We start from the raw sequence: 26,964 nt of genomic DNA, 5'->3' as shown, positions 1-26,964 counted from the left end.
CTTTGTTATCTCGTGATAACGAATTAATTAATTCGTTATCTCGAGATAACAGTCTTTGTTATCTCGAGATAACAAATTAATAAGTCGTTATCTCGAGATAACAATCTTTGTTACCTCGAGATAACGAATTAATAAGTCGTTATCACGACTGCACAAAAAAAGAATAATACATGGCCGTTCTCGACTTCCGTAGGATAGCCCCTGCTGAGCCAGTCCTCATCTCTTAATGCCTGCTTTCTCCTACTGTCTGTCTAGATGTCTCCATATGGCTTTCGCTCCGTCTCTCTGTCTGTCTTTCTCTCTCGTAGGATCTGTCTCCAGCTCTTTGTCTTTTTTCTATTTGCATGTTATTGATTTTAGCTGACTCAGCCTCATTTGTAATTTCTGAACGTGTCTCTGCCAAATCCCTCGTGGAAAGCACAAAATAAGTTTGCCTGAGGTTGAAGTACAGGTGCTTGTGAAACTTTATTCATGAGAAATCCCCATTTCCTATTAATACAGCTATACAACTTCAAGTCCTGATTGTCACTGTTCATCTTTTGCACCTAAACTGATGTACAGTGCTTTCTGTCTCTGAGTGTTAGACCTGTAACCCCGAAGCTCTCAAAAAGCCAGAGATGACTGACCAACATCTAGGTAGACAGCGGGCAGATGCACTTTTATGACAGCTACTGATCCTCACAAGTGAAAGACAGATGGATCGACAGATGCACGCCAGTCAGGAGACAGCCAGACGTACAGAGGCAGACATGCAGGCCAACAATGTGATCCTGTTGGCACACTGGTGATGTAATTTTGTTCTTGTTGATATGCAGATATGCAAAGATGCCAACTTGATGTCTTTTAATATGAACAGATTGGAGCAGGGACAGTGGTTGACTTTAAAGATGCCTGACGGATTTTATAGCGAAGACCACATTATGTGTATCCTTGAGGTTGAATGACAACCAATAAGAGAAAGCAAAAAAGCGTAGTTGGTACCATTGTATCGACCTGGTCTCATTCGGAAGTTCGGAAGGTTAGTGACTTCTGGCATCAGACACTGATGAAAAAAGCCATCTTTTCACATCATTGTTACCGGCAGCATTTCAATCTGACGCCACCTGGCAAAAGGTACTTTTTGAGTCAATGTCTGACGCCGAAATCACGGGGGTATTTGATGAGGTGGGCATGAGAACGAGCTGTAATTCTAACTTCACTTATCCAGTCAAGGTTAAAGCAACCAACACAACTAAGCTAAACATCCTAATCTGATGCTTGATCTGACATTTCCTCTTCTCCAAAGAGAAAAGTGTCGACATGAATCAGATGGTGAGTGCAGCTGGTTGTCAGCCAGATATCCAGACAGATTTTTTTTATGACAGTCACTCAGATGACAGACAGGCGGATGGATGACATCACCCTGAAAGCAATCGTGGAGACAGACACTGATACAGTCACGTCACGTTACCTCAAACTGTGACAGCTGGACACTGGGTGATAGATGGACCGAGAGGCAGACAGGGCAAATATAAAACCGCGACAGTTTTCCTTGTGCCAGTCACTGATACACCAACCATGACACCTTTTTCACTGATGGACTGTCACATCATCCCTTGATAGGGTGTGTGTGTCTTTGTCTCTCAAGCTCCCCTGCAAAAACTTATAGCCATTTATTTGTAGTATGTCTTTAGTAAAAAGTGGATCTCTACATTCCAAACAAGAGTTTTGCTTTAAGATTTACAAAAAAAATCATTATTTTAATCTTTACAAATGTATACAAAAACAAAATTGATTTGCACTGGAGACAAGTGAAGTCACCAAAAAAAAACGCAAGAATAAATGGCCCAACAAGGATGTTCTTGCAGTGTCTCCCCGTGTCTCACACTCAGGTCTTGAAGACAAGTCAGTCAGTTGTCAGTCAAACCCAGTCACCCACGTCTGGCATGCAGACTGTCCGTCGTCACGGTGATATGAAAGCTGTGAAGGTGAATGTCACATCCTGCTGAGAGATACCCGATGGCTCGCTGACAACACAGTGTGTGTGTGTGTGTGTGTGTGTGTGTGTGTGTGTGTGTGTAGATGTTTGTGCATGTAGATGCCTGTCACTGCATGTCAGTTGGTATAATTGCACATGATAGAGTGGCTCAAATATTTTGTGCCACTTTGTTTTCATATTTCAATCATGAGTTTGTTAAATAGTCACAATCTAGAGAAAAGCAATAGGTACTTTTGCTTTTTTCTTCAGAAATTTTCAGCAAAATCAGAAAAAAATTCTTAGATGTCTTTAAATCCAATACATTTCCAAAATTTGTTAATTTATCTAATTTATCCTGCTTTTCTCCAAAAATATTCTTAAATTAATTACAAATTTATTTATTAATCTGCATCAATCTCTCTTGAAGCTGACTAATATCTGAGAGAGACATTTAAGGACGTTTAAGTTTAGTATTATTTTGGTCTGCTCTCACACATACACACCCAATTTCCTACCAACTCATAGACCTTCTCCCAACTCCAAAGAGCCCTTTCTAGCACAGGTCAACTTTCCACTCTAAATAGCTCTTACAGTATATGTCTTAATGCATGTGCGTGCAAATACGCCTTCATAAAAATGCATGAAATCATACACCATATCTAATAAAACTATGTTGAGGGACATCTTTTCTAAGTGGGTGAGAAACCCACCATGGGACTGTTGAATTATGTGTGTAAACATGAGGTGTGTTTCTTTATTTATATGTGTCTAAATTGTGTAAAAGTGGGTTTGGTCTTTTTATAAGGTCATCAGGCCCCCTATAAGAGTGTCAAGCCCATCTTTAAGTTTCCATCACCCCTGGAAACTTGGTGGTTAAATTCCAAAGCAAGACTCCACCCAAAAACTTTTTTAAAAATAGTATGTAGCGGATATTGTCCTTTCAGGAATTTGTATTTTTTTAATGATGCAAATTTGACCAATCCCTGTATTGTTTTTCTCATAATTTGATGTTTTTTTCAGTTAGTACCTTGTTGAAGGTGGAGTCTGTGATTCTGAGCAAAGATCGTTAATAGTTTAACTCAACACCCAAACAAATACATCCCTTTCCATTAGTGCTCCGCACGCATATACCACTCTCATGGGTGAAAGTCTGTGTTTTGGACCCATCCACCACCTCTCCCACCCGCCCCACTCGGACTTTCGCCGCCTTAATTTTTGGACGGCCTATTTTATCAGTGTCTGAGCCACAAGTCACTGCCCAAGTGCCGTATTGGTTTAGAATCACTGAATCCACCTTTTAGCGCCATAGGTGCTAGTTCCAGGACCAAACAACCTACATATATATTGGATATTGCCAAGAATTAAAAAGTTGCCATACTATACAAAATGTCACACATAAAAATTACATTTAGAATGGTTTACTGATGAAATATATTAATATATAAGGAAAACAAAAATGGTCCTAGATAAAAGCCCTGAGGAACCCCTCACAGATCTTTAGGAAATCAGCAGTACATTTCAACCCTGCCACTCACGGTTTTCTTTCATGAAGGTAATGATTCTTATCCCACTTCTGACTTCCTACATTCAGTGTTAAACTAACACTGGTCATACAACAAAAACTCAGGGAGCAACTTACGTGCATAAAACACATTCAGCGACATTGTCCGGCACCAAAATGGCTCGCCAGCAATGTTCTCAATGCTTAATAGGTTTGTTGACAAATGTGCCGCCTCAATCACCCTGGGCCTGTAAATGTGATGTCAAATGTACTAATTATGTATATAATCCACATCCCAGCTGGTACATTTGATACAGCAATAACAGTGGTTGTAGCACATTGTCTATTTATAATAAACTGTTGGCCACAGATGTTTAAATGGCTTTTTAATGGCCTCCAAGGCTGCGATGTGGCAATGAGACACTCAGACGAACACTTAAGAGAATACAGGCAAGAGGCAGGTGCTGCATGTGTGTGTGTGTATGTGTGTGTGTAGCACTGTGTGAACAATGCCTCTGGCACTTTCACGAGCAGAGAGCACCTGTCACACAAGAGAATACAGAGACTGGACAGGTGTGTGTGTGTTTGTGTGTGTGAGAGAGAGAAAGAGGCTGACATTAGTGCTAAATTGATGAAAGGACCAGTTGAAATTCTACATTTATAGCATTTTGTTCCAACTGCAAGTTTACCTACTTTTAAAGTCCAAAAAGTTTTTTTCTCAGTACTTTATATACAAATACTTCTTGAAAGTGTTTTGGATTTCAGTGAATATGTAAATGAGTAGTGGTAAACGTGGCTTTGTCCTTTGAAGCAGAGAGAATGGCATGTTACACTCGTTTACCACAGTAGGAAACAAGTTGTTAGCTATTTGTCAGCCAAGCCTCGGTGACTCAACTGATCTAATTTGGGGTCTGCTGCAGCTATTTATTGACACCAGAAGAAAGGTATTTGTTCTATTCAGATGGAGAGCTGGTTGTTTGTGCCAGTCAGTGGATTTAATAGCAGGCTTGAGGTCTGTTATTCAGCTCTCTGACGTTTATGCTACCGTACAGTAGGTGACACGGGGTCAGTAGATATTTTTGGTATGTCGTCATAACTGGATTAGGGTGCCACTCGGGCCACATTTTACTGTCTGAACCCACCCTGAGCCTGAGAGAGTGGTAAACAAGCCCAACCTGAGCCCAATATGCATTCTGGTTTTTATGTCTGAACCTGACCCCAGCCTGATGCAGTTAATGTAACATTATTGACGCACTGTGTTTGCACCTGTTATGCTATTGTTGTTACCATGGGTACAGCTTGCCTGTATGCCATGATTACACATGTGGCACCTTGTAAATGACCAGCAAAAGACATTGTATAGGCTCATGTAGGTAGACTGTTTAACCAATTATTGTGGTTTATTTGGAGTTATTCTGAAGGACCGTGACAGAATCCACCGTGGATGCCTTCAGCACTGTTCTCCATCGGTCATTGGTCTTCCAGCAAAACTGAAGTTCCATTTGAACGTCATTTGTAAATATTTATCCGCACTTGGATTGATCTGTCCGGTCCTGTGAGGCGCTATCAGGATCCAGTTGGGTATCCACACTCTAACCTGTGTCATAGTATTTGTACTTCAGTGCAAAGTCAAATTAAGACCCACTGAGTAGAGTTGTCATGGAAATGTAGATGATCAAATTTCCATTTCTAATATTGTCATTTTAGAGCCTAACTAAGAAATCACATCGTAATTTCTCAACATTTTTGTCAACTGCTGATCTTTCAGTCTCAAGATTTTCATAGTTATCTGAAATGAAACACTGGCTCTTTGGAAGGTGAGAGTTTTGCCGACAGTCTGCTCACCTCTTGGTCATCCAAGCTTAAGGACAAACTCTTTCAAGTCTAGTCACCTCTGCTGCCATCGTATATCTACAAATATGTGTACTTACGTAGTTGTGGTGATGTGTGTGAGTTTCTCCCAGCTTACGCACATGCCATGAATGTGGGTCAAATGTAAAGGTTGCGACCTTGCAGCTCTTGTTTAGGAAGTTCTTGTCATGCCATCGTTGTTTGGCGCTTTCGTTCTTTACTAAGCAGAGAGGATTACACTAAACTTGCAGACCCCTTGTCTCTTCTCATGTCGGTGAGTGAGAGAAAATAGCGAGGAAGATGTTTCAGTGGTGGGACTCACCCTGGAAAAAGTCATACTTGACCTGTGAGTCAGCTGTTGCTGTGATGTTTCTGTCGACACCTTATCTTGTTGGCGTACATTTATCAAAACTTGAAAAAATTTCAGACCTTCACTTTTTTGTTTTAATGAAAAAGGGAATGTTTGTGACTGATTGATTAAAAAGACGGCTTTTAGATGATTTTGGCTGATTTGGATTTATAAGATCAGCTAACATTGGTGCCTGTGGGTCTGTTGATGATTCAGTGGAAACTTTTTTAGGGCAACATCCCCAACAACAGGCACCAAATTGAAACACCAAATCAAAAATACATCCAAATGTTTCCTGGTAATACAATTATAATTACGATACCGCAGCAACATCTTGGGCCTCTTACCCAAAACTGTTGCTTTGTGCAATGCCTCTGTAAGCCATGACATGTGATATAACACTGTCAGCTCCCCTGCTTTAACCCCGGGATGGGGTTAACCGACAGCTGGAAAAAGTGTCACCCTGGCAAACTTGAGTCGTTTTTGCCGCAGAGCGTGAAAAGATCATCTTTTATGGAGTAGAACAAGGGCATCCCCTGTTCTGTTAAAGGTCAGGGTGAGACAGCTGGTGGAAAATCTAAACCACACTTCTCTGAAAAGTCTTAAAAACTATAGGTTATTTACATCCAAGTTCTTAAAAAGTAATCCAGTCATTAAGGATGTATGCCATGTAGGGAAAAATTCGTCTGCAAAAAGGTTGTGGATACCAAGGGGAAGGGGGTGACCCAGAGTGAGGGGATCCCCTCTGATGACATCACCAGACAGGGGTTCTACAGTCCCGGGCAGACAGATGGCGTGGGAGTTGTAGTTTATTTGAAACGACGTTTCTTCACAGGCAGCTGGGAGGTGGTGGTGGTGGCGTTGGTGGAGGAGTCCCTCCCCCGCTGCCGGGAACAGACACAGATCATCCCAGAGTGCCAGCTCACCCCTTTCGGCAGCTTCAGTGGTACAGCCCCGCCTCACTTCAGTAAAGCACATGTTGGGTGATGAGAGGACATGAATCAGAGAGGACAGGGAGAGTGAAGGAAGAAGCCCAGAGGCAGAAGGTTCAGTCACCGAGGTGCTACTGAAGGACTAACTAGGACTATGAAATGTGGATTTTTGATCTCAATGTAATTGGCTGAAGAGGAGGAATAATCTTGTCTTGAGTGCAGGTAAGAAGGATGTGTTCACTCAATTTGATACTGTGACTTTGAGGCATTTTAAAAATATGAAAATCAGATATCTGGGATTGATTACATTATTGCTGGCAAGGAAAAAAAAGCAGTTTTATGTGGTCTTTAAAATAACTTTTTAAAATGTAATTACACTTTTGTATCAAAATGTTGTCCTTCAGGCCATGGATTAAAGTCTTATTCCACCCAAATTAACCCCAACTTCTTGCCCTTAACTCTCATAATGTTAATCCCTGTGTCGTCATTAAAAAAAACCACAGGAACAAACTGTGTTTACAACTTCCTCGCCTGCCCTCTCACTCCTGTTGCTACTGTGCCTGTGAGTTGTTGTTGACATGGGTTTTGAAATAGCTGCGGTCCAAGTGATTCGCCATCTGTCCCTGGAGGGTCGCTCAATTTGGAATATCCCCCATATGAGTCAGCCGTGGCTGTGTATATGTCGTGGATCACTTTGCAAATGTATACCGGATACGGGACACCAGTGTTGGTGTATTACTTTCTTCTTGTAAGCATAAGTGTTCCCACAGAATGAGCTGCTGCACGTGTGATTGTTGCTTTTTGTGGAAGCAAGTATAGTGTTTTACAGTTTGAAATAGAGCCCCAGCCTATAATTGAGGTACACATTGTGTGTGAATTACAGTACTATACCTGACCTCTGTTGGTGTGTTCATGTGCCACAAATTAGTTGAGTTTTTTTTTTTTTCAGCATTCTAACTTTTTTAAAGGTATTTGTTCCCATGGTTGAACTATTGTGGAGCTACTGACAGTAAATTTTGGCATCAAAAACAAAATTTGGCTCTGACAAATCCGCCAAAATAATAAAACACAGACATTAAAAATTATATTATTTTTGTATTTTGATTTTCTTTTGGCATGGAAAAAACTGACACTGAAAAAGAATGACATGAGGAAAAAACAATTGAGATCGTCATTGAAAAACACACCAGAACAAATATCAAATAAAATTAAAATCAGTTTTAATGCCTGCGTTTTATTATTTTCAATGCCAAAACTCACTGTCACTGTTATAGTTCTTTACATTATGACTTTCCAATATGGTCTGTCAAATAATACATGTGAGACGAAATGTCAAATGAATGTCTACACACTTATAATACTATAAACAGATGGTGGTTTTCCCCCATGCTTTATGGTGTTAATTGCTTTTGCCAGGAAGGAGCGATAACTGTCCAAAAGTTTTGTACTTTTACTTTAGACTCCAAAATTAGGCTTTTCAGAGACTGCGTGGCTTCCAGTGTTATTGTGGAAGCTATAACTGTTTTGGAAGTTGTTGTAGGTAAAGTTACTCTTCTGTCCTTCATTTGAAAAACATCCAGGACAAAGGAATTTGGTGCAGTTTTTGTAACTGGTCAATTTGCAACAAACTAAATACACTTAAAAACAGATAATAAAAGTATGCCATTGCCATACATATTTTAATATACCTATATTTGACACATTCTTGTGAAATAATTCAGTGGATTCTTTGTGCAACATGTAGGCAATCAGCGTGACTGTGCCAGCATGATTCAGCAGCCAGAAATCAACTTGAAGACAGCTCATCCTCTCCCAGTCCAGCTCTGGGCTTTTAAACTGGCACTGTTGCTCTTCTGTTTGGCTTGCACACACCAGCTGTTTCAGTGTGTTGGACAGGAGCCGCCCTGGTTCACATCAGACCATGTGGCCCTGCACTGACGCAACGTGACACTGGCTTTAGCGCTGCAAATTGGCTATTAATAGAGCTGGAGGGGGCTGTGTTGCTGGAGGCTGGGTCCATGCTCAACGTCGGGGGTCAAAAAAGACGGGTGCAGAGGGGGGTCAGTGTGCTCATGGTGTGAATGAGCCTGTTCCATGCAAATGTGACTTGAAGATTGGAGCCAATGAAACCTAATGAAGCCGGCGTGTGAAGATGAGGTGATTGAAGTCAACTCAAGCAGGTTTTGTACTTCTGAATCCTCTACAGTTCAAAAAGGACTAGTATGTGTGCCTTTTTTTCCATGCTTTAATTCTGTGTATGGTTTGGAGGGGGATTAGATTTTCCCTAACAAGTCACTGGAGAGTCCATACTGATGCAAAGCCATGCCAACATACCGGTTTTGCCCGGGTTGTAGAAGAGGAGGAAAGCAAAGTGAAACAACCTGTGATGTCAGGCAATATTAAGATGACATGACAAGTCCCACCTGTGGCACTGATTGGCTAACCTGTTCCCCTGCAGCGCTCATTGGTCGTTTTGTATTTAAAGCAGTCAACGTGAACTGTGGAGTGAGCACATTCAAAGGTCTGGACCCATCTGAGTGTATGTTTGGAACTGCTTGAAAACATGAACCACTTGAATAATTTTATAATAATAATCTCTTCATGTCTCTTTCAGATGTTGTTCACACCCAAGGTCCACTTGATGGAAGCCTATACGCCCGGGTCCGCAAGAAAGACTCCCTGGAGGGAGTTGTCACCATCAACGGCCTCCCTGTCCATGAAAATCCCTTGACCAATGCCGAGAACTCGATACAGCATCCCAGCCATCCTCTTCAAACCACTGACCAGACCCTTCCAGTTACAGGCCACGCCTCCCTCCCTGCCGTCGACCACACCCTCTCCGTGAGCAGCGACTCAGGCAACTCTACTGCTTCCATCAAGACTGATCGCACTGATGAGCACAGCCAGTCCGTGCAGAGCGCCGTGAACCACAACAACCCGACAACGACCCACCCACCACTCAGCCCACAGGAAAAACGAGAGCTTGACCAGCTTCTGAGCGGCCTCGAGGCACCGACTCACCAACGACAAGCCTACCTATCCACGTCCACCAGCCCTGGAGGAGGTGTCAGACACCTGGTCCCAGCACAAGTGCACGTTAACGGGGGCCACACCAAGCTAGTTGGCGCCCCTTCAACAGAGGAGAGGGAGACAGATATTCTTGACGACGAGCTGCCCAATAGCCAAGAAGGCAACAGTGTGGACAGCTTGGGCACACTCTCATCCCTAGAGGGCCAAGCGACGCCGGCTGACCTCTACTATCAATCACAGACGCCTACAAGCAGGCAGAACGACGGACCCTACCTTGAGAGAGGTGTTCTTGGGGAAAAGTTAAGCGAGATGCCAGTGCATGGGGTACGAACACCTACAACGATGCAAGAAAGGTCTGTGGACTCTGCATCACCGCAGGGGGGATACAACAACTACCAGAACGGAGGAGGGATGTACCGTTCACAGTCATTTGGGAATCCGGCAGCCAGCAGCCCAGAGACCATACCTAAACTGATGCCCAGGGCGCCAGAGAGGAGCACCAGTAGTCGGGAGGCTGTTCAAAGAGGTCTCAACACCTGGCACCAGCATAGCCTCCCAGATGATCCATTTGGCCCTCCTCTTCAGTCAACCCATAGCTTGCCCCACTTTCCTACCCCAGCGTCGCAACGAGACATTGAGCAGTCCATTGAGGCGCTCAACATGCTCATGCTCGACCTGGACCCGATCAACTCCCACATGTCCAAGTCTCACAGTGCGCCTCCTGGAGAGAACAGCCTCAATTCATCCCAGGCACCCTTCTCCCAGACCCTTGCAAGACCCTCATACCAAGGAGACTCTGCCATCCATGGTTACAGTAACTCTGGGTCTGTCAACAACTCCTTTCATCAGCCCAATCGATCAACTGGGAGAGTCTCAGCGTTGCCCAACCAGAGCCCCGTGATGGAGTCCCCGATGTATTCTCCTCAGAGGTCCAACGCTGGCTACCAACCCCAAAACACCACCCCAACACACACCCCAGAGCCCTACCTCCACACACGCCAAGCAGCCCACCAATGCCCCACAGATCCCTGCCCTAATTTCAATCAGCAGGTGCCAGTGAAGCCGGTGAACTCGTACCAAGGCAGCGTGGTTTCCCACTCCCCAGACCTTCAGGGTTCGTCTCCTTATCCGGGCTACAGTGCCTCTTCCTCTCCTCTCCCCGCCCTCACCCCACAGCCCAAGGACACGTCTTCTACATCCTTGCCCAGAGAACAAGATGCAGAGGAGGAGACGCTAAACTTGGAGGGCCTGGTGGCTCACCGCATCGCCGGTAAGGCTTGGGGTTTTTGTAAGTTAATGAATGGTTGAGGGAGGGAAGGAGTGAGTCAATTTCCAGGGTTTCAGTCATATTTGAGGCTTTGTTTGTATTTCACCACATTTCAACAAACCTAATCAAATTTTATTCTCTCTGTAAGGGTTTGCGGCCAAACAGACAATTATGTCTGACATGGAGTACAGATTATATATGTACTGAATGAGGGGGGGAAGCACTGCTCTTTCATTCATGTAGCCAACATCCAGTGTGGCATTTCATATGATTTTTACCAATGAAATACATTTGAATTCTTGAACAGGGGATGTAATGTAGATTGCCACAAAACAGTATGTAAATTTGACAACAACGTATGCAGACATGATGTTTGTTTCGGTTAGTTACATATCTGAAACAGGTTTCAGTATGAAAAAAGAATTTCAGTGAATTTGAAATAAGTGAGAATCTAAAGCGGCACAGTGTGCTTTGAAAGTAGTAAGATTTAATGTGCTATTATTGTTATGTAAATATGCAAAAATCACTTGTAGGGTCCTTAAAGGTATACCCCCCCCCCCCCCAAATAATCATTTGTATATCAATTACTCACCCCATGTTACACTGAATTCAGTGAACGAAGAATCCAAAAATTGTCTTATTTAGCTCAGTAGTTCCCAAACAGACAGACCTCCATTGACAAAAACAGTAATTTTACCTCACTGCTGCTCTACCACTGCCTAGATCAGTTAGATTGTTTGTGTCATTGTGTGACTTTTGTGAATCTGAAGTAACCCTTTAAAACACCAAAGCCACACAATAACACAAACATATCACCTGATCAAGGCAGTGCTAGACCAGCAGCTCCTGTGCTCAACGAGGTAAAATGACTGTTTTTGTCAATGGAGTCTGGTTCTGAAGAAAGCATAGATAAGTTTCACTTCCTGCTGGAAAAGGCTTGCATACTACTGGATAAATGAGACTTGGATTATACTGCACGAGTAGTATAAGTGTTTGTCAACTGTTGTTTTGATATAGTTTTGCTGTCGTTAAACATGGACCCCTGTGACTTTAATACATCGAGAAATTTCTCAGTGTATGGACCCTTCATCCACCATCAAGGCATGTGAGAAAAACAAAGTATTCTTCACATATTTATTGTAACACGGCATGAGTATGTGATATACAAATAGTCATTTCGAGGGTGAAGTATTCCTTTAAAATGTTTCATAGGCAACATGTGCTAACAAGACTCAATGGACTGGACACTTAACTGTATTCAGAGTTTATTTAGTAAAGTTTGAACTTCAGCTGGAGGCATCTTTAGTCCCAAGCACCGTGCAGCACGTGAGCTGTGCAGCTTTCACCAGTTTCTGTTACAGATTCATCATGGGGCGCCGCACCAGAGGAATGACCTGCAGTCATAAAATTAGCTCTGCGGCTGAAATAAAGCAGAGCTTGTGAGAGTGGAGATGGGATGAGACTGAGTAAGAATAGCCGAGCGTTTAGAGGCTCCAGCTTCCATGCATTGTTTGCCTCCATATTTACGCATGTGAAACCATGTGGGTGCTCCCAGGCGCCTCCCAGTGGAAGAAAGTTGTAAATTCATCCCATTTTTAACCATTTTTAAACATGATATTATCATCTCACCTTGCAGCTATATAACTTAAATAGACTATGATCAAGTTGTCATCTCATTTGACAAATACCATTTTCTCTCCACTTCCATTCATTTCTGTTCTGATATTTCTTTTCCTTTTTTGTGCTCAATCCATCTCTCTGCTGTTTGGACAACCCTTCCCACCATTTGCTTCCTCCACTGCACCTCTCTCACCCTCCTACTCCACCTTCCTCCTCCACCTCCTGCCCTCCATCCACCACCCTGACCTCCCTCCCCTGGGGAACAGAGTACAACGCTCGTATTCGGGGCATCAGTGAAAGCATGACTACGCAACAATCTGACCGCCGTCGCTCCTTTTCCTTCTCTGGTTTGTCCATTTTCCCTCGCTTTTTATTTTCTGCCTTTGTTCTTATTTTTCTCCTGCATTTGTAGAATCTTTCTTTGCTTCCCAGCCATTTTCTTTTAAGATTTTATGATTACTTTCTTCATTACTTTTAATCAATTCCTGTTTGTGCTCTATTTCTCATTTTCCACTGCTTTTTTTATTCCCTTCACCTCTTTACATACCTCTTTCTTTCTCTCTTTCTGCCTGACAAAGGCAGGTTAACGTTATGTTCAGGCTTTGCTTTCAAAAGTAATAAAATGAAAAAAGCAGAGACTAAAATAGTATTGCACTATATTTTCATGTGTAGGTTTATCATCTCATAAAATTGCAAAATATTCCCACAGTGCTGCAAAAGCAATATATAAAGCTGTTTATGAAATATACCTAAGATGACATTTCCACAGAGTGAATATTTTGGGTGTTTCAGGGGTTCGCTCCAGAGGAATGACCCCAGAAGTGACGCAGGAGACAGGCCGGCGTCGGACCACCAGTGAGGGGCAGTACCAGAGCAGCCATGATAACACACCGATGGTGGATTCGCCGGACTTTGCTCACAATCTGGCCCTCAACCCAGGAGGAAGACCCAGAGAGGTCAGCATTCATATTTAATGGTGTGAAATCAGATTGAAACTGCAGGTGTAATTTAAATATAATTGAGAAACAAAGTGACACTTTGAGTTCAATGGTAATGTTTCTGTTCTGTATATCAAGTACTGAAGACATTGCATGGCAGGATTTTCAAACATTTTTACACAATGACCTCAGTGTGGAAATTCTGGTATCTGTTTGTACACCCGTCCCCTTTTCATCTTTTCCAGGGTCCCATGCACAGCTACCGTGAGGCGTTTGAGGACAACGAGGCGGACGGGTTTTCCAGCAGTCCCACCTTTGGAGGCGGTGGTGGTGAGAATTCCCCCCAGACCCCCAGCTTCCCCGTGTCACCACAGACTCCTTACTTCAACATGTGTAGGTTCAGCCTGCCTGCAGACTGGGGGCGCTCTCACACTGACCTTTGACCTGAATTACTCTCGCCTGTCTTTATTAATTGATCAAAAAAAGATTTAAACAGTGAATAGATGGGTAAGAAAAGAATTCCATTTCTTTTTATTTCTTTTTATTTGATTAAGATATTTTTTATTTCATCTCAGTTTAGTTGTACAATGTGTTGACTTGCTGCAGAAACGAAATGATAGTACAGCACAAGGACACATGTTCACACCAAAAAATAAAAGGAACTAACTGCTCAAAACTATGTTAAATAAACAGCCAAAAATGCAGTTCAAGTGCACCTAAAACAAACTAACTAGTAAATAAATATATGCTAAAACTACTGCAAATACATTTCATTACTTTAACTCTCAGTAGCAAATGAAATGCAGCCTCTCCTCACAGTCACAAGCCTCCCATACACTTTCTTTTACACCCACAGACGTATTACCTACTGCAGGATTTTCAGGGCTGTCATGTGCTGCACTATCCACTCCACAACTTCCTGCAGTATGAGTGTGGGCCACATTTGGCCCAACTGTGGAGTTAGCAAAAGCTGTGGAGTCTGTCCCGTTGTTACTCTGCATCCCTCCCATCACCTGTAGCGCAGCACACTCCAGCTTGACTTCAGGACACGCAGGCTTGCCCTCTTGACCCCAGGCTTCGTAACTCAGCGGCTGCCCGTCCACCCACAGCCACTTTCCGGGGAAAAAGTGCAATCCAATCCAGACGTGCGCCGTGGTGTCATTTTTGCTCAACTCTCTCTGGATCAGCAACATCTCTGTGTCCGACGCCACGCTGGCCAGGTCGCGGTGATGCTCCCTGCAGTAGTTCAAAGCTTCCTCCCAAGTCTTCCTCTCCCTCACCACGACCACGCTGTAGCACAAGAATGGATCAAAATAGCCTGCTGTTGCATCGTGCCACAGATAGTGACGCATTATGCCGTAGTCTTCGTACGCTCGGTTGTTGGGCTGATTCGCTGCCCAGAAAAAAGTGGACACTGCCCCACCCCCTGACCATGTCCATTTCTCAGGGTCTGTGGAATTCCTTTCAAATCCTATCCAGATGTACTCATCACTGTCATCGATAATCTGACGAAGTCGCTGTGTGTCATGTGCATTACTGACAGGAGCCAGATCTGTGTGATATGTCCGGCAGTACTTCTGAGCTTCGTGCCAGGTCTTTCTCTCCCTGATGAAGACGTATTTGCCAAAACTTACAGACGAGCTCATCAGGAGCAGGATGAAAGTGAAGGTTTGATCCATCACTGAGCTGCGTCAAAGAGTGACACAGAGTCCTGCTGCACAATGAGGACACAAAGGACTTGTATTTGATATATATGCTCCAGATTGTGACCCTTTGTGTTTTGCATAGGGCGGGCCCTCCTTCACTGAGTGTTCAGGGGCTGCTCACTTCTACTTTATGTAAAGCCAGAAGATTTTAACATTGTCAGCTTGTTAGTGGAGCTGCAACAGTTTTTTTTTTCCTTGGCAACTTTCATGTTTTTGATTTGTTGTTTTTCATGATTTTTTAGGAATTCTATCATCTCAAATGGCTTGAAAAATAGTGCTTATAGCTGCCATGAATAGGGAATAAATCTCCCCAGGGGAGCATGCCCCCGGACCCCTCTGGGTTTGGGCTAAGCCCCGAATGTTTACAACATCTTGTTCCGCCCCTGCCTTGGAAACATTAGTTTGACCCAAAAAAACAAACTTAGCAGAAGGTATTCTTTAAAAGCTTTCCCAGGACAACTGAGGGTTATATTCTCAGTACACCAGCTGGACAGTGTAACAGAAGCTTCTTTGGACATTATATTTTTGGGGTGAAAAGGTTGACTACTAGTTTTGTTTAAGCAAGCAAAAGTTATTTAATCAAGGTTTGGGTTTAAGGTCATGGTAATGTTGGGCAGTTGGGATACAGAGTTGGCCAGACAGAGAGGTAAAGCCCACATTTAAATAACACAGCACTTTTGAATTTGCTTCAGGCAAAACATGAAGTGTTGCATGACTTTACAGCCAACAACAACAGCACACAGCAGGTGTGTGCAAATCATGAATTTGAATGAGAACATAGTTTGTCATTTTTTAACCTTGGAAAACATATTTAGAGAAGACAAATGCTAAGAGGAGTGAAAGGAAATTATTTAATCATATTCTTCCTCTGATTCTTGTCCGTCTCTTCCTCCTCTTTTATTTAATCAGCTTTATCTCCTGTTTTTCGTGTTAATCAAATATATAGAATTATGGACAATGGGCTTTATTTGAATGATGTTGTCAAGCACTTGCAGCTGGTGTGCAACATAAAATATTTGGGAATTATCAAAGCAATTATACTGCAGCATTTTCATACTTTTTAACTTTTTTCTTTTATTTATCTCTGCAGTATGTTGTTTATGGCTTATTTGCAACCTGCAAATCTTTTGCATAGGAAACACATATCATGTGTTTCCTGCAATATTTAAAGAAGATGCAAAGTTTAAGCATTTCTGACCGGTGTTGCATGACCACTGTGTGTCGTCAGGTATGTTGGATTCTCACAGCACCAACCTTTTCTGTTTATTATTTTTCATTTACATGTTGCAAATAAGGACAAATGAAAGGACAATCAGATATATTACTCTTTCTACCAAACTCCTTGAGACATTAGACCGGATTTCGACCCTGTTCAGCCAGTTTGTTTGACAGATTGTGTTGACTGTGAGGACACTTTTGTAAACCAGCCCTGCCCCCTCTCCTGCAGTCAGGCCTTAACACACAGCTGTTGCAGTAAGAATCTGCTCTGTGGCACAGACCTTCATATTTACCCCCTCACCCCTCATCATGCCACCTTAAGTGAGAACTTGTCCCAAATCCCTGTCATGCTGTTGATCTGGATTCTTTTGTAAGTGGAAGATAAATGAAAACGAAGAGTTTGTTTCCAAAATGCTGGACGTCCCTAAAGATCTTGTCTATAAAAAGACTATATTATGCCTTATAATTTTCATCACTGTACTGGCATCAGTGACAAAAAAGATGGAATTTCCTTGCATCTTATTTTGGAAATAACTCTTCAGTTTTTGAACGACTTTCAGTATCTTTTCCACCAGGCATGGCAACATTAATATGTCCCCATAATCTTCAACCTTTATCCGGAGTTACTGACCCGATCTAACCTGGACCCGATCATTGTTTTTGGGTGGCAGCATGCTTTAAACCTTCCAACATTTTCATGACTTCATCCTTGTGTTGTAGATGGATGCTCATTGGCTCATTTTCAGCTGCAGCATCATCATTTGTTTGGGGTCAAATTGCAGTTTAATTTAATAGGACTAAAAATAAGAATATGAAAGAAAGAAATACATTTACACATCAAATAATTCAGGTTCGTATGTTTGTACCTGATCTGGTGTGCGGAAACATGCAAAATGTCAGCTACCAACCTAAGAAAAAAATATTCTAGCTTTAAGTTTTTGCAAGATTAGAGCTTTATCTATGTCCTGGGCATTTTGACCTTGGACCTAACTGTTTTTGAATCATTTTTGTGCAATGAATGAGAGCACTTGTGCCTAATTTATACTTATTCAATTGTTAAACCTTTAATTGTATTCCCTAAAATAGAAATATGCACACCTTAGTGCTTGTGGACCACTCAAAAAAATAGACTGGTTAATCTTATATTGTGTGCAACCTCAAACATCCACCATCTAATGCATTTCCATGCAGCATTATATCGATACCAAAGTGAAGAATTGTGTCTTTTCATGCTTTACATTTGTTGTTTTTCATCACTGCATGGCTTGTATGTACAATTCTCATCTCATTGTCATCACTGTTGTGTATATTTTGTTGTAACCTGCCTTTACATCCCTCTTTATTTCTTTCTTTACCCCTGCAGCCCGCTCTCCTCCTGGTCTGACCAAGACTCCTCTGTCAGCGCTGGGACTGAAGCCCCATCACCAGGGTGGATCAGGTCAGGATCAGTTATTAAAGATACCAAATTACTTCATACAAATTTTGGCAAAGTGGGACAGTGCATATATTTTTCTTGGTGTAAACATGATACAGCTTCAATAAAGAGTTGGAATTGGTGCAATTAGAGTATTTGAACAACTTTAAAGCTACTTAAGAGGACACAAAGGTAGGATAGTAAATGTACAGTATGGATGCTTTGACTTTGTTCAGATTCTGCCAGTGCAGCATCACCGCATTATGTCATCCTGTAGCTCTGTAGATGAGTGAGCAGAAACTGGCTTTTCACAGTGGTTGTTAGTGTCTGCTGCCCTCTGCTGCTCAAACATGTTATTACTCCTGGAAATGCTTCCACTAAATGCCCACAGCTAACACACGCCCTCCAGTTCTTGCTTTGCGCTCAAATGTGTCCTCCTTGTCTCCTCCTCTTCCACACATCTTCCTCCACTTCTCTGGCTTTCTATCTTCTCTTGCTGTCAGACTCTGATTCTAATGATGGAGATCAAGGTAAGGGAACGTCTGTGGCTCCTCCTGACCTTTTTCCTTTTTTGTTTTCTAACAGTTTTGTGTTTCACTGCCACCAAATGTCTTTTCTTTCAGTTCTGCATCCCAGCTTTCCTCAGAATGTTTGTTGTATTAAGACTGAAATTTGAATCTTGTTCTATTTCTGTCACTCCAACTTCCCGTTTGGGTCCGACACCTGATAACTGCATCCCATTTGGTTCTGGAAAAAAAGTTCATGAGACACTAAGCTGAGACTGACTGTGTTTCCATGCTTTGCTATTCTCAGATAATCGCAATTTTGGGGACTCCAGAGCACAAGCATTCAACGCTCCTCTCACCTCCAGCAGTCCCATTCACAGCACTGATGGGTGAGTGGAAAAAGAAAAAAGCCTAGTTACTAAAGTGTACCACTTTGTAGTGTCATTGTGTACCTGCAAATTAGGGAGCAACAATTTCTTTAAAAAGAAAGTTGAGTATAATTTAACTTTTTGTGTTACACATTTAGAAATGGTCAAATAATTACACAGTCAACCACTGAACTAATCTATAGTCAATCTGCATATCAGATATGGTTGTGATGTTGTTGTAAATAACAGTTAAGGTGTTGACTCTTAATACAGAATACAGATAGGAAAATAATAGTCTGTTTTTGCTTTTATTGTGTGTAGAAGGAGGATTGGTTCTTCAGATGGCGCCCCGCACAACCCCGCCTCCTCCTACCCTCACAGGCCCGCCTCCCCTGAGGGCTCCCAGGTCAACATCATGGGCGTCCACACCGTCCCAGGCAGCCCCAACACCCTCCACCGCACAGTGGCCACCAACACGCCACCAAGCCCTGCCCTACAGAGACGCCTGGGTCAAGCCAGCCCCTCACTGACCAGACACCCGTCCCCTGGCGTCCCCTCCAGCCCTCTGATTGGCCGAAACCCTAAAACAGCAGGCGCTGGCGTGCCTCCCAGCCCCCTGATGGGGCGCCGCACGGCAGGGAGCGGCTATGGCACACCTGATGAGATTGGAGCTGCTTCACGTCAGGGGAGCGCCCAGCCGCTGGCGACGCCTGCCTTCCCCGTCTCCCCGCAGCTGCCGGAGAAGAGGCACATGTCTAGCGGAGACGCAGAGAGGACAGACAACAAGAACCTAACGCCAGTTAGCGGTGGCAGCACGCCAAACCTGTCTGGCACACACACACTCCCAGACGTCTCAAAGTCCATATATGGTGAGACGCACAAATATGGCATGGTAGTTTACCTCACGGAATGTTTGTGTCCTCTGCAGTTATCATTTTTCCTGTCTCCTCTGTCCAAACAGATGGTTATCCAGACATTAAGATGAATGTCAAGTTTGTCCAGGACACGTCCAAGTTCTGGTACAAGCCAGACATCACCAGAGAGCAAGGTTAGATATTTCACACAACCTACTGCCATGAATTTATGAGTAAAATAACAATGACAGTCGTACTCTACTTGATTGTGTATCCTCCTTAATGTTCTTTGCCCTTCTGTTTGTCCCTTTTTTGTCCTCTTGTCAATGACTCTCATGTCCCTCCTTTTTTCATCTTCTGGTCATTTCCATTTCTCTTTTTCTTCCTCTCATTGTTCACCTCCTTGGTCTCTTCCTCTCTCCTTCATTTAGCCATCAATCTGTTGAAGGACAGAGAGCCCGGGGCGTTCATCATAAGGGACAGCCATTCCTTCCGTGGAGCCTACGGCCTGGCCATGAAGGTGGCCTGCCCACCACCGACCATCCAACAGAACAAAAAAGGTAATGAAATTAACTATTATAGAGTAAATGTTTTATTTAGAAACAGGGTATCTGATTCTTTTTTGTGATGTTTTTCCAGTTGGTGACATGACTAATGAGCTGGTGAGGCACTTCCTGATTGAGACGAGCCCCAAAGGCGTCCGTCTGAAGGGTTGTCCCAATGAGCCCTACTTCGGTGAGCTCTGTTTGTGACTCATCGATCAGCATTTCATTTGATATCAAAGTTATCCACTCTAACAGAGAGATCCCTTGATGTTTGCAGGTTGTCTTTCTGCTCTGGTGTACCAACACTCGATGACTCCGCTGGCTCTGCCCTGCAAGCTGATGATCCCCGCCAAAGGTCAGCTCTACCTTCTCATTTATAGATGAATGTTAATGGCATTAATTGCAATTTAAGCAGCTGTTTGTTTGTTGTAATCAGTGTTGCAAAGTTGTTGCTGATATGATTGATCTTACGTGTTCTTCTATATTGTATTCTGTCACTCACAGACCCAAACGAAGAGGCGTTGGAGCTCGCCACACCTACTGATCCAGTTGTTGAACTTCTGAAGCAAGGAGCAGGTAAGCTTCACTGCAGTTCACCTGCAGAGAGATGGTTTTCACAGTTTTACAATAGTCTGTATATGAAGATGGATGTACAGTAGCCACTGTGACCTCACCCAATGGTTTGTGGACTCCTTGGATTTTTGGAGCCAGAAGGGGCCATATATGGCTAGCTGCCAGCTCGGTTAGCACAATGCATATACAGTCCATGGTTAACTGTGATGATGCTAGATTGCAGTTTGGTTTTTACACTGCAGTCCCACAGTGCCAGCTCAGCTTCCATCATCACTTCCGAAAGTAACCATGAATATTCTTAAGGAGAGAGAAATAGTCAGGCAGAAGTACTGATTAAATGAATTTCCATGTAACTTCCAACAGCTTAGAGTTTTACATTGACCCTCCAACAAAAAGAACAATATTGCAATTTCTACATCAAGCCTTGCATTAATCAGTTAATTGCTTACCTTACAGTTCAGAAAGTTCCCGAGGACGCCCATGGTAAATACTGGTTTGCACTGCTCTGCTCCATCATGCACTTATACTGAATGTGAATGTGATGATTCCTGCTCTCACAGAAACAATGCTTTCATAGGGTTCTGCATTTTATTTGCATTTGAGAGCAACTTAAAATGAACCTTCAAATGAAAGTCTGGGGGAAAAAATGAAATGCATGCACAATACATGAAGAGTCATAGTCAGCTGCTCATCTAGTTAGAGACTGTGCAGTGCATGAGAAACTTAACTACACAACAGTAGAAGCTTTTCAAACACTCCTCACTGCAACTCACGTCCCCTTACATCGCATGCACATTGCTTTCCTCTGTTGTCTGTTTTTATTTATCAGTGCCTCTGTGTTGTTTACCTCTAGCGTGCAATGTTCTCTACATCAACTCTGTGGACATGGAGTCTCTCACGGGGCCTCAGGCCATTGCCAAGGCGATCAGTCAGACTCTGGCGACCAACCCTCTGCCTGCCGCCACTACCGTTCACTTCAAAGTGTCCACACAGGGCATCACACTTACTGACAGTCAGAGGAAGTGAGTCCACACATGCAGAACTCCTGTCTTTTCCTTTGAGATGGTGTTATTTCTCACAATGTCATAAGCTGATTTTAAAGGAATACTTCACCCCAAAATGACCATTTGTATATCAGTTACTCAGTGTTACATTGAATTCATGGAGAAAACTTTGTTTTCCTCTCATGCCTCAACAGTCAACAAAGAATCCAAAAACAGAGAAAATTCTTGATGATTTGTAAACAACAGCAAAACTATATCAAAACCTTCATTTACAAACCATCACACAACTTATGCAGTACAATCCAAGTCTCATTTATTCAGTCGTATGCTCAGTAATTTTCATAGAGACAGGCCTTTCCAACGGGAAACTGAACTAAAGGTAAAACATATCTATGCTCTCTTCAAAGCCAGACTCCATTGACAAGAACAGTAATTTTACATCCCTGAACAAGGGAGCTGTTAGTCTACCACTGCCTTGATTGGTTGTTTATTTGTGTTATTTTGTAACTTTTGTGAATCTGAACTTGACGGCTACGCTATGTCCAGGCGGTATCTTTTCATCTCACTGAGGACTTGTGCTGTCTTGGTGTTCTCATACATGGTTCGGACATTCCATGTTCCAAGGCAGATCTTGGATTTGGGCGCTAGTAGACCCTCTTTCGCACTTCTGACTTCCTTTCGGCTTTCATCAGGAGTGGTCATCCTGCCACCATTTTGGTGGCTGGGGTCTACTAAGGGCCTGATGTCAATAGTTTTGCTCATTGTAGTTTCTGTAACTGTTTTTTATGGAGTGGCATTGTTAGCGCCACACCCAACACCCAAGCTTGGATGGCCAATGTGCTGACTTTCATCACACTAGTATTCTTTTCAACTCTTTAAGAAAATAAGAGTTTAGGATTCGATGAAACTGGCAAAAATGTAGCCTGAAAATCAGCAAGCCTTATGCAGTGATTACCATAATGATAAAGACATGAAATCATGGAAGACTGCAAAAAAGAGTCTTACTTTGGCGCCCCCAAGTGGCGATTTTTAAGATGTCACTGAGTAACTGCAAGGATGCTTCAATCACATAAAAGTATCATATGGTGGCTTTAATAGATGCAGAATGTCACTAATTACCCCCCATACACAAACTAGTTCTTTGCTGAACACACTCATAAAAACCCTTATGTGTTCCTCTGCAGACTTTTCTTCAGGCGACATTATCCCATCAACACGGTAACCTACTGTGACATTGATCCCCAGGACAGAAAGTAAGAAACCTCAAGACCATATTTCTCAAGCCAGCATCAATAACAAAAAAAACTTTTTTTTGATCATTTTATTAAAATAAAAATCTTGTGTTTTGTTTCCAAAGGTGGGGCAAAGAAGGAGGTGGCTCAGTGAAGTAAGTTTAAATACTTTGTAGTTCGGATAAATAGGTATCTAATGTATCTCAAAAAATTAATTCACCCTCCAAACACATCTTGGTTGCTTTTTAAGGTTATTTTGTTGCTCGAAAATTACTAAGTGTTGGGTATTTTTCACTCAATCCCACCAGGCTTTTCGGATTCGTTGCAAGGAAACAAGGAAGCACAACAGACAATGTCAGCCACCTGTTCGCTGAGCTGGACCCAGATCAGCCTGCCTCCGCCATCGTCAGCTTTGCCTCCAAAATGATGAAGCGGTGAAACCCCTGACGTCCAAATGGCAGTGGCCATTTTGAAATCTTCCTTCGTCATTGGTGTCTTTTTTCGCCAGGACTCGATGATGTCCTTTTTTTCTGTTTCCTGTTGGTTTGTCTCTGTTTCTCTGTTTCCTTTCTCTCTGCCTTGCTGGTTTGTCTTTTTTGGAAGAGTCTCTATTTGAAGGATTTCGGTGTGGATCCAGAGTGGCGCTAGTGGATGTGTGGTGTGGAGCTGTGAACGTGACAAACATGGAGGCCATCGAAGGGAGAAAATTTACTAACAGGGGAACCTGTAATAGAAGAAAAATGCTAGCTAAAGACTAAAGGAACAATGCTAAGTTCAGTCGAGGAACATGTAAGGACTCGTATGTTTCAGGGTTTTCTGTTGTCGTTTTTGTTGATTGATTTACCAAAGGTAGTTGCAATACAAGTGCAAGAATGATGTAGCTATTAAGCCATTATTATTTCCTCTTTTCAAAAGATGAAGTGTTGAACAAAAAAGAAACAAAAAAAAGAAAAGAAATACGGTTTCTTCTTGAACTCGTCTTCAGGAAAAAAGTTGGCCTTGATGGCTTTTAGCAAAACAGTGTCTGAAGACCTTATGCATGTTAGCTTGATCTTTAAGCTTGGTTCTTCTACCTTCCACAAAAATCATTGTGAAATCCTTAGAGTGGTCATTTCCGGGTCTGTTGTGTGTTGGAAAGGGCTCTGCAGTGAAACAACGACTGATCTTAAACTGCGCATAGCAAACCAGACTCAAAAAAGAGATTGAAAAAAAAAAAAAAAACACCACGCTAAGGTCACAGCACTTTGTGTCAGTGCACACTTGCATCACCTCCGGTCCAAGCCTGATATCTCTCTCTAAAAACTCGCTTATTGGATTCCTGAAATCAGCAAGCTCCTGACAGCATGGCAGACGGAGAGAGGAAGACTGTTTGTCCACAAGATGGCGCCACTCATTCAGGCTTGGACCCTGCCCCCCTTTTCCTCTCCATCACCAACTGCTTGCAGTAGTGGATCTGTTGATAGACGCTGCCACTGAAACACACTGGAAATCACCAGGGACTGGCCCAATGACCTGGACCTATGCACTGTTCTTTATGCATGTTGTTGTCCCAAATTGCACCCTCCCTCATAGCTACATTCAACATCACTGAAAACATTCTATGCTGTGTGCTAAAAATGACTTAAAAACCTTGGGACACTGAGGTTGTATGACTTGTCAAAGACTGCATGAAATAGACAACATTTTTTGTACTCTCCTCAGAGTCCTGAAAAGAAGTAGACAAACCCCATTGTTGAAGTAGTCACATGATGGTGAGATGCTATATTTTTACTTTCTTTATTTTTTGGTCCATTTGAGCCAGGGTTACCTTTCACTGTACCAAGGACAGTCCGGTCTTTGTTTTTCCTTCCACAGTGTCGTCGAAATTTACATTTAGATACCTTTTAGAGCAAAGGAAAAAAAACACACACACTGTGCGCAAATGCCTGCTTGTTGAACACACGCTCAACCATTCACAATAAGCTAAGGAAAATTGATATTGATATAAATGTACATAGATATACTACTTTGAAAGGTGACATAGCGAAAAAGTATTTATTTTTGTTGCTTTGGTCCCTCATGATTACTCATATATACATATATTGTACAGTCTAGATAAAGAAGATTACCTAATGGGTTGAGAAAAAAATATATACTTATTTTGGCTAATGATTTCAAAGTCTGACGATTTTGAAATGTGTTTGAATATATGGTGTACATTACTTTGTACATGTATATGTTTGTTTTTGGCTCGTCATGTTTTTCATTTTTGCGTTCTCTCAGAACGAGGTAGGGCATGAATGAGGTAGAAGAATTGCATGGACAGAAGCATTTGATTGTGTTTCAGCAGCAGGAAACACACTCATAGAAGCAAATGTAGCTGGTAGACGTTAAGGTAAAGACATTTTAGAAAAGGGAAGCAGGAAAAAAAGTTCCGAAGCCGACCTCAAATGCAATATGAAAACAGCTGTATGCACCCATGACAGTTACAATTATAATTTTGCCAAAGATTCAAACACTTTACATCTATGCTGACTGGCTGCATGTCGCTTTTTACGTTCAACTCCATTCTTCACACACCTCGCTCAGCTTTAGCAGCAAATTTAAGAAAGCTCAACCAGCCGGGACACACAGAAATGTGTATTATTGGTTATGTAACAGGGGCCCATACAGCGAGACATTCATCTGCAGATGACGTAAAGCATGGACTTTTTATTATTGATTTGTTTTTACTGGTGTCTCAAAGCTCCAAAATTGCTCCGTCGCCTGTTTGAGAGAGAGCAGGTCTGCCGTGCCCCAGTTGGAAGTGTGTAAACGAAGCACTTAAATTCACAAAACCAAAAGAAAATTCCATATTGGTGTCATCGCTGGAGGTAGATGAAGTTGTCTCACCGTGATGCTAAAGCTCTACAGCCGCAGCTTTGTCAGACTGCCAAAGGTGTCTTCTCCGGGCCCTCTCGAAAAAGTCACTGATTTATTTATTCTTATTTATTCTTTTTTTTTTTTTCCTGACATGTTTTTCAAAAATAATTTCATTGTCGCATCATCACATTAAGGCACGGTCAGTGTTAATGAATGGAGGAATGTATGGTGGCCCTTTACTGAAAGCAAAGAGGTACAGTGCACTTAAATCGACTACTAACGTCATTTGGAGAAAAAAAAACACACCAAAAAATTCATCTCTAACTTAAAAAAATTCAAAAAAATCTAAAAATCCATTCTACCTCTTGGCTTTGAGTCAAGCGCCTCCTTGTGTCAGTGAAAAAGACGTGATTTCTGTGACCCCTATGTACAGATGGGACTTGTTGTATGAATGTGCTATTATGAATGTACAAAAGGGTCTCAGATTTTGTTTGCGCTTATCATTTACATTATATTGTCATGGCTTACCTGTTCCTAAGGAGAAAAAAAACATTAAAGCAATACAAATCAGTTACATTAAAGCTATGTGGGTGTTCATTTGGTTTCTGTGGCTTGATAAAAGGGGTTCTAAAGCGATCTTGATTCATGTTTCCCTGCTAAAAGCTTATTTTTAGATGGTATGCTAAATTGTTTTTCCTTCATTCCTTCCTTTGTTTTCCAAACATCAACCTCAGTCCCTCATCATGCAGCTTCTCTGTCAGGTGTGCAGCTCGTTAGGTTTAATGTGGAACACCTTGGGGGAGTTCACTTGAAGAGGAACTGGCTCAACATGCTGTGTGTGTCCCTCATGTTCGGAGGTGCTTCAGATATGTAAAATGTGGCATAGGATTAAAGCAAGGTCTTAGTCACACTTGCATAAGAAAAAGCTTTGTTCAAAATCCAAACCTTCCTCTCATATGAAACGACTTTGCATTGAAGGCACATGTGACCGTTGGTTCACCCACTGCCCTCCTCACCTTCACTTCCCGCCACGTTATTTTACTGTCAGACCACTGCCTGTTTATAGATGGTACTTCCTCTGTGTAATCTCTTTGAAATCTTTTTGTTCCTGTTAATAATTTGCATTTAAATGCATATTGTGTTGGTTGTGAGGCTAAGCTGCAGGTGACGAGGTCAGGGCACAAAAAAGGCACAAGCTGAAGCAAGTGAAAAAGATATATGTCCCGATGTGCTTTGCTCTGCTGCCAAGTGTTTTCTA

At 42.4% G+C, this 26,964-nt stretch overlaps 1 protein-coding gene across 3 annotated transcripts in view; it reads left to right on the top strand.

The window, feature by feature from the left end:
• The window catches only part of tns1a (tensin 1a), a 119,915-nt gene extending 93,628 nt beyond the window's left edge, over nt 1–26,287 (top strand). For all 3 annotated transcript variants that reach the window (XM_050063175.1, XM_050063176.1, XM_050063177.1), the window contains 18 exons: nt 9,205–10,890; nt 12,774–12,854; nt 13,300–13,463; nt 13,691–13,838; nt 17,733–17,807; nt 18,287–18,313; nt 18,597–18,678; nt 18,979–19,526; nt 19,619–19,705; nt 19,943–20,071; nt 20,151–20,246; nt 20,334–20,411; nt 20,561–20,632; nt 21,086–21,112; nt 21,483–21,651; nt 22,818–22,886; nt 22,991–23,020; nt 23,174–26,287. In XM_050063175.1, the coding sequence (XP_049919132.1) occupies nt 9,205–10,890; nt 12,774–12,854; nt 13,300–13,463; nt 13,691–13,838; nt 17,733–17,807; nt 18,287–18,313; nt 18,597–18,678; nt 18,979–19,526; nt 19,619–19,705; nt 19,943–20,071; nt 20,151–20,246; nt 20,334–20,411; nt 20,561–20,632; nt 21,086–21,112; nt 21,483–21,651; nt 22,818–22,886; nt 22,991–23,020; nt 23,174–23,303 (3,698 nt within the window). In that variant the 3' untranslated portion in view covers nt 23,304–26,287. The remainder of the gene's footprint in view (nt 1–9,204; nt 10,891–12,773; nt 12,855–13,299; nt 13,464–13,690; nt 13,839–17,732; nt 17,808–18,286; nt 18,314–18,596; nt 18,679–18,978; nt 19,527–19,618; nt 19,706–19,942; nt 20,072–20,150; nt 20,247–20,333; nt 20,412–20,560; nt 20,633–21,085; nt 21,113–21,482; nt 21,652–22,817; nt 22,887–22,990; nt 23,021–23,173) is intronic.
• The last annotated feature ends 677 nt before the right edge of the window (nt 26,288–26,964 follow it).

This window comes from Epinephelus moara, chromosome 15, assembly GCF_006386435.1.
Source record: "Epinephelus moara isolate mb chromosome 15, YSFRI_EMoa_1.0, whole genome shotgun sequence".
Taxonomy (NCBI): domain Eukaryota; kingdom Metazoa; phylum Chordata; class Actinopteri; order Perciformes; family Serranidae; genus Epinephelus; species Epinephelus moara.
The sequence above is the reverse complement of the archived record's forward strand: the minus strand, read 5'-3'. Positions and strand labels throughout refer to the sequence as shown.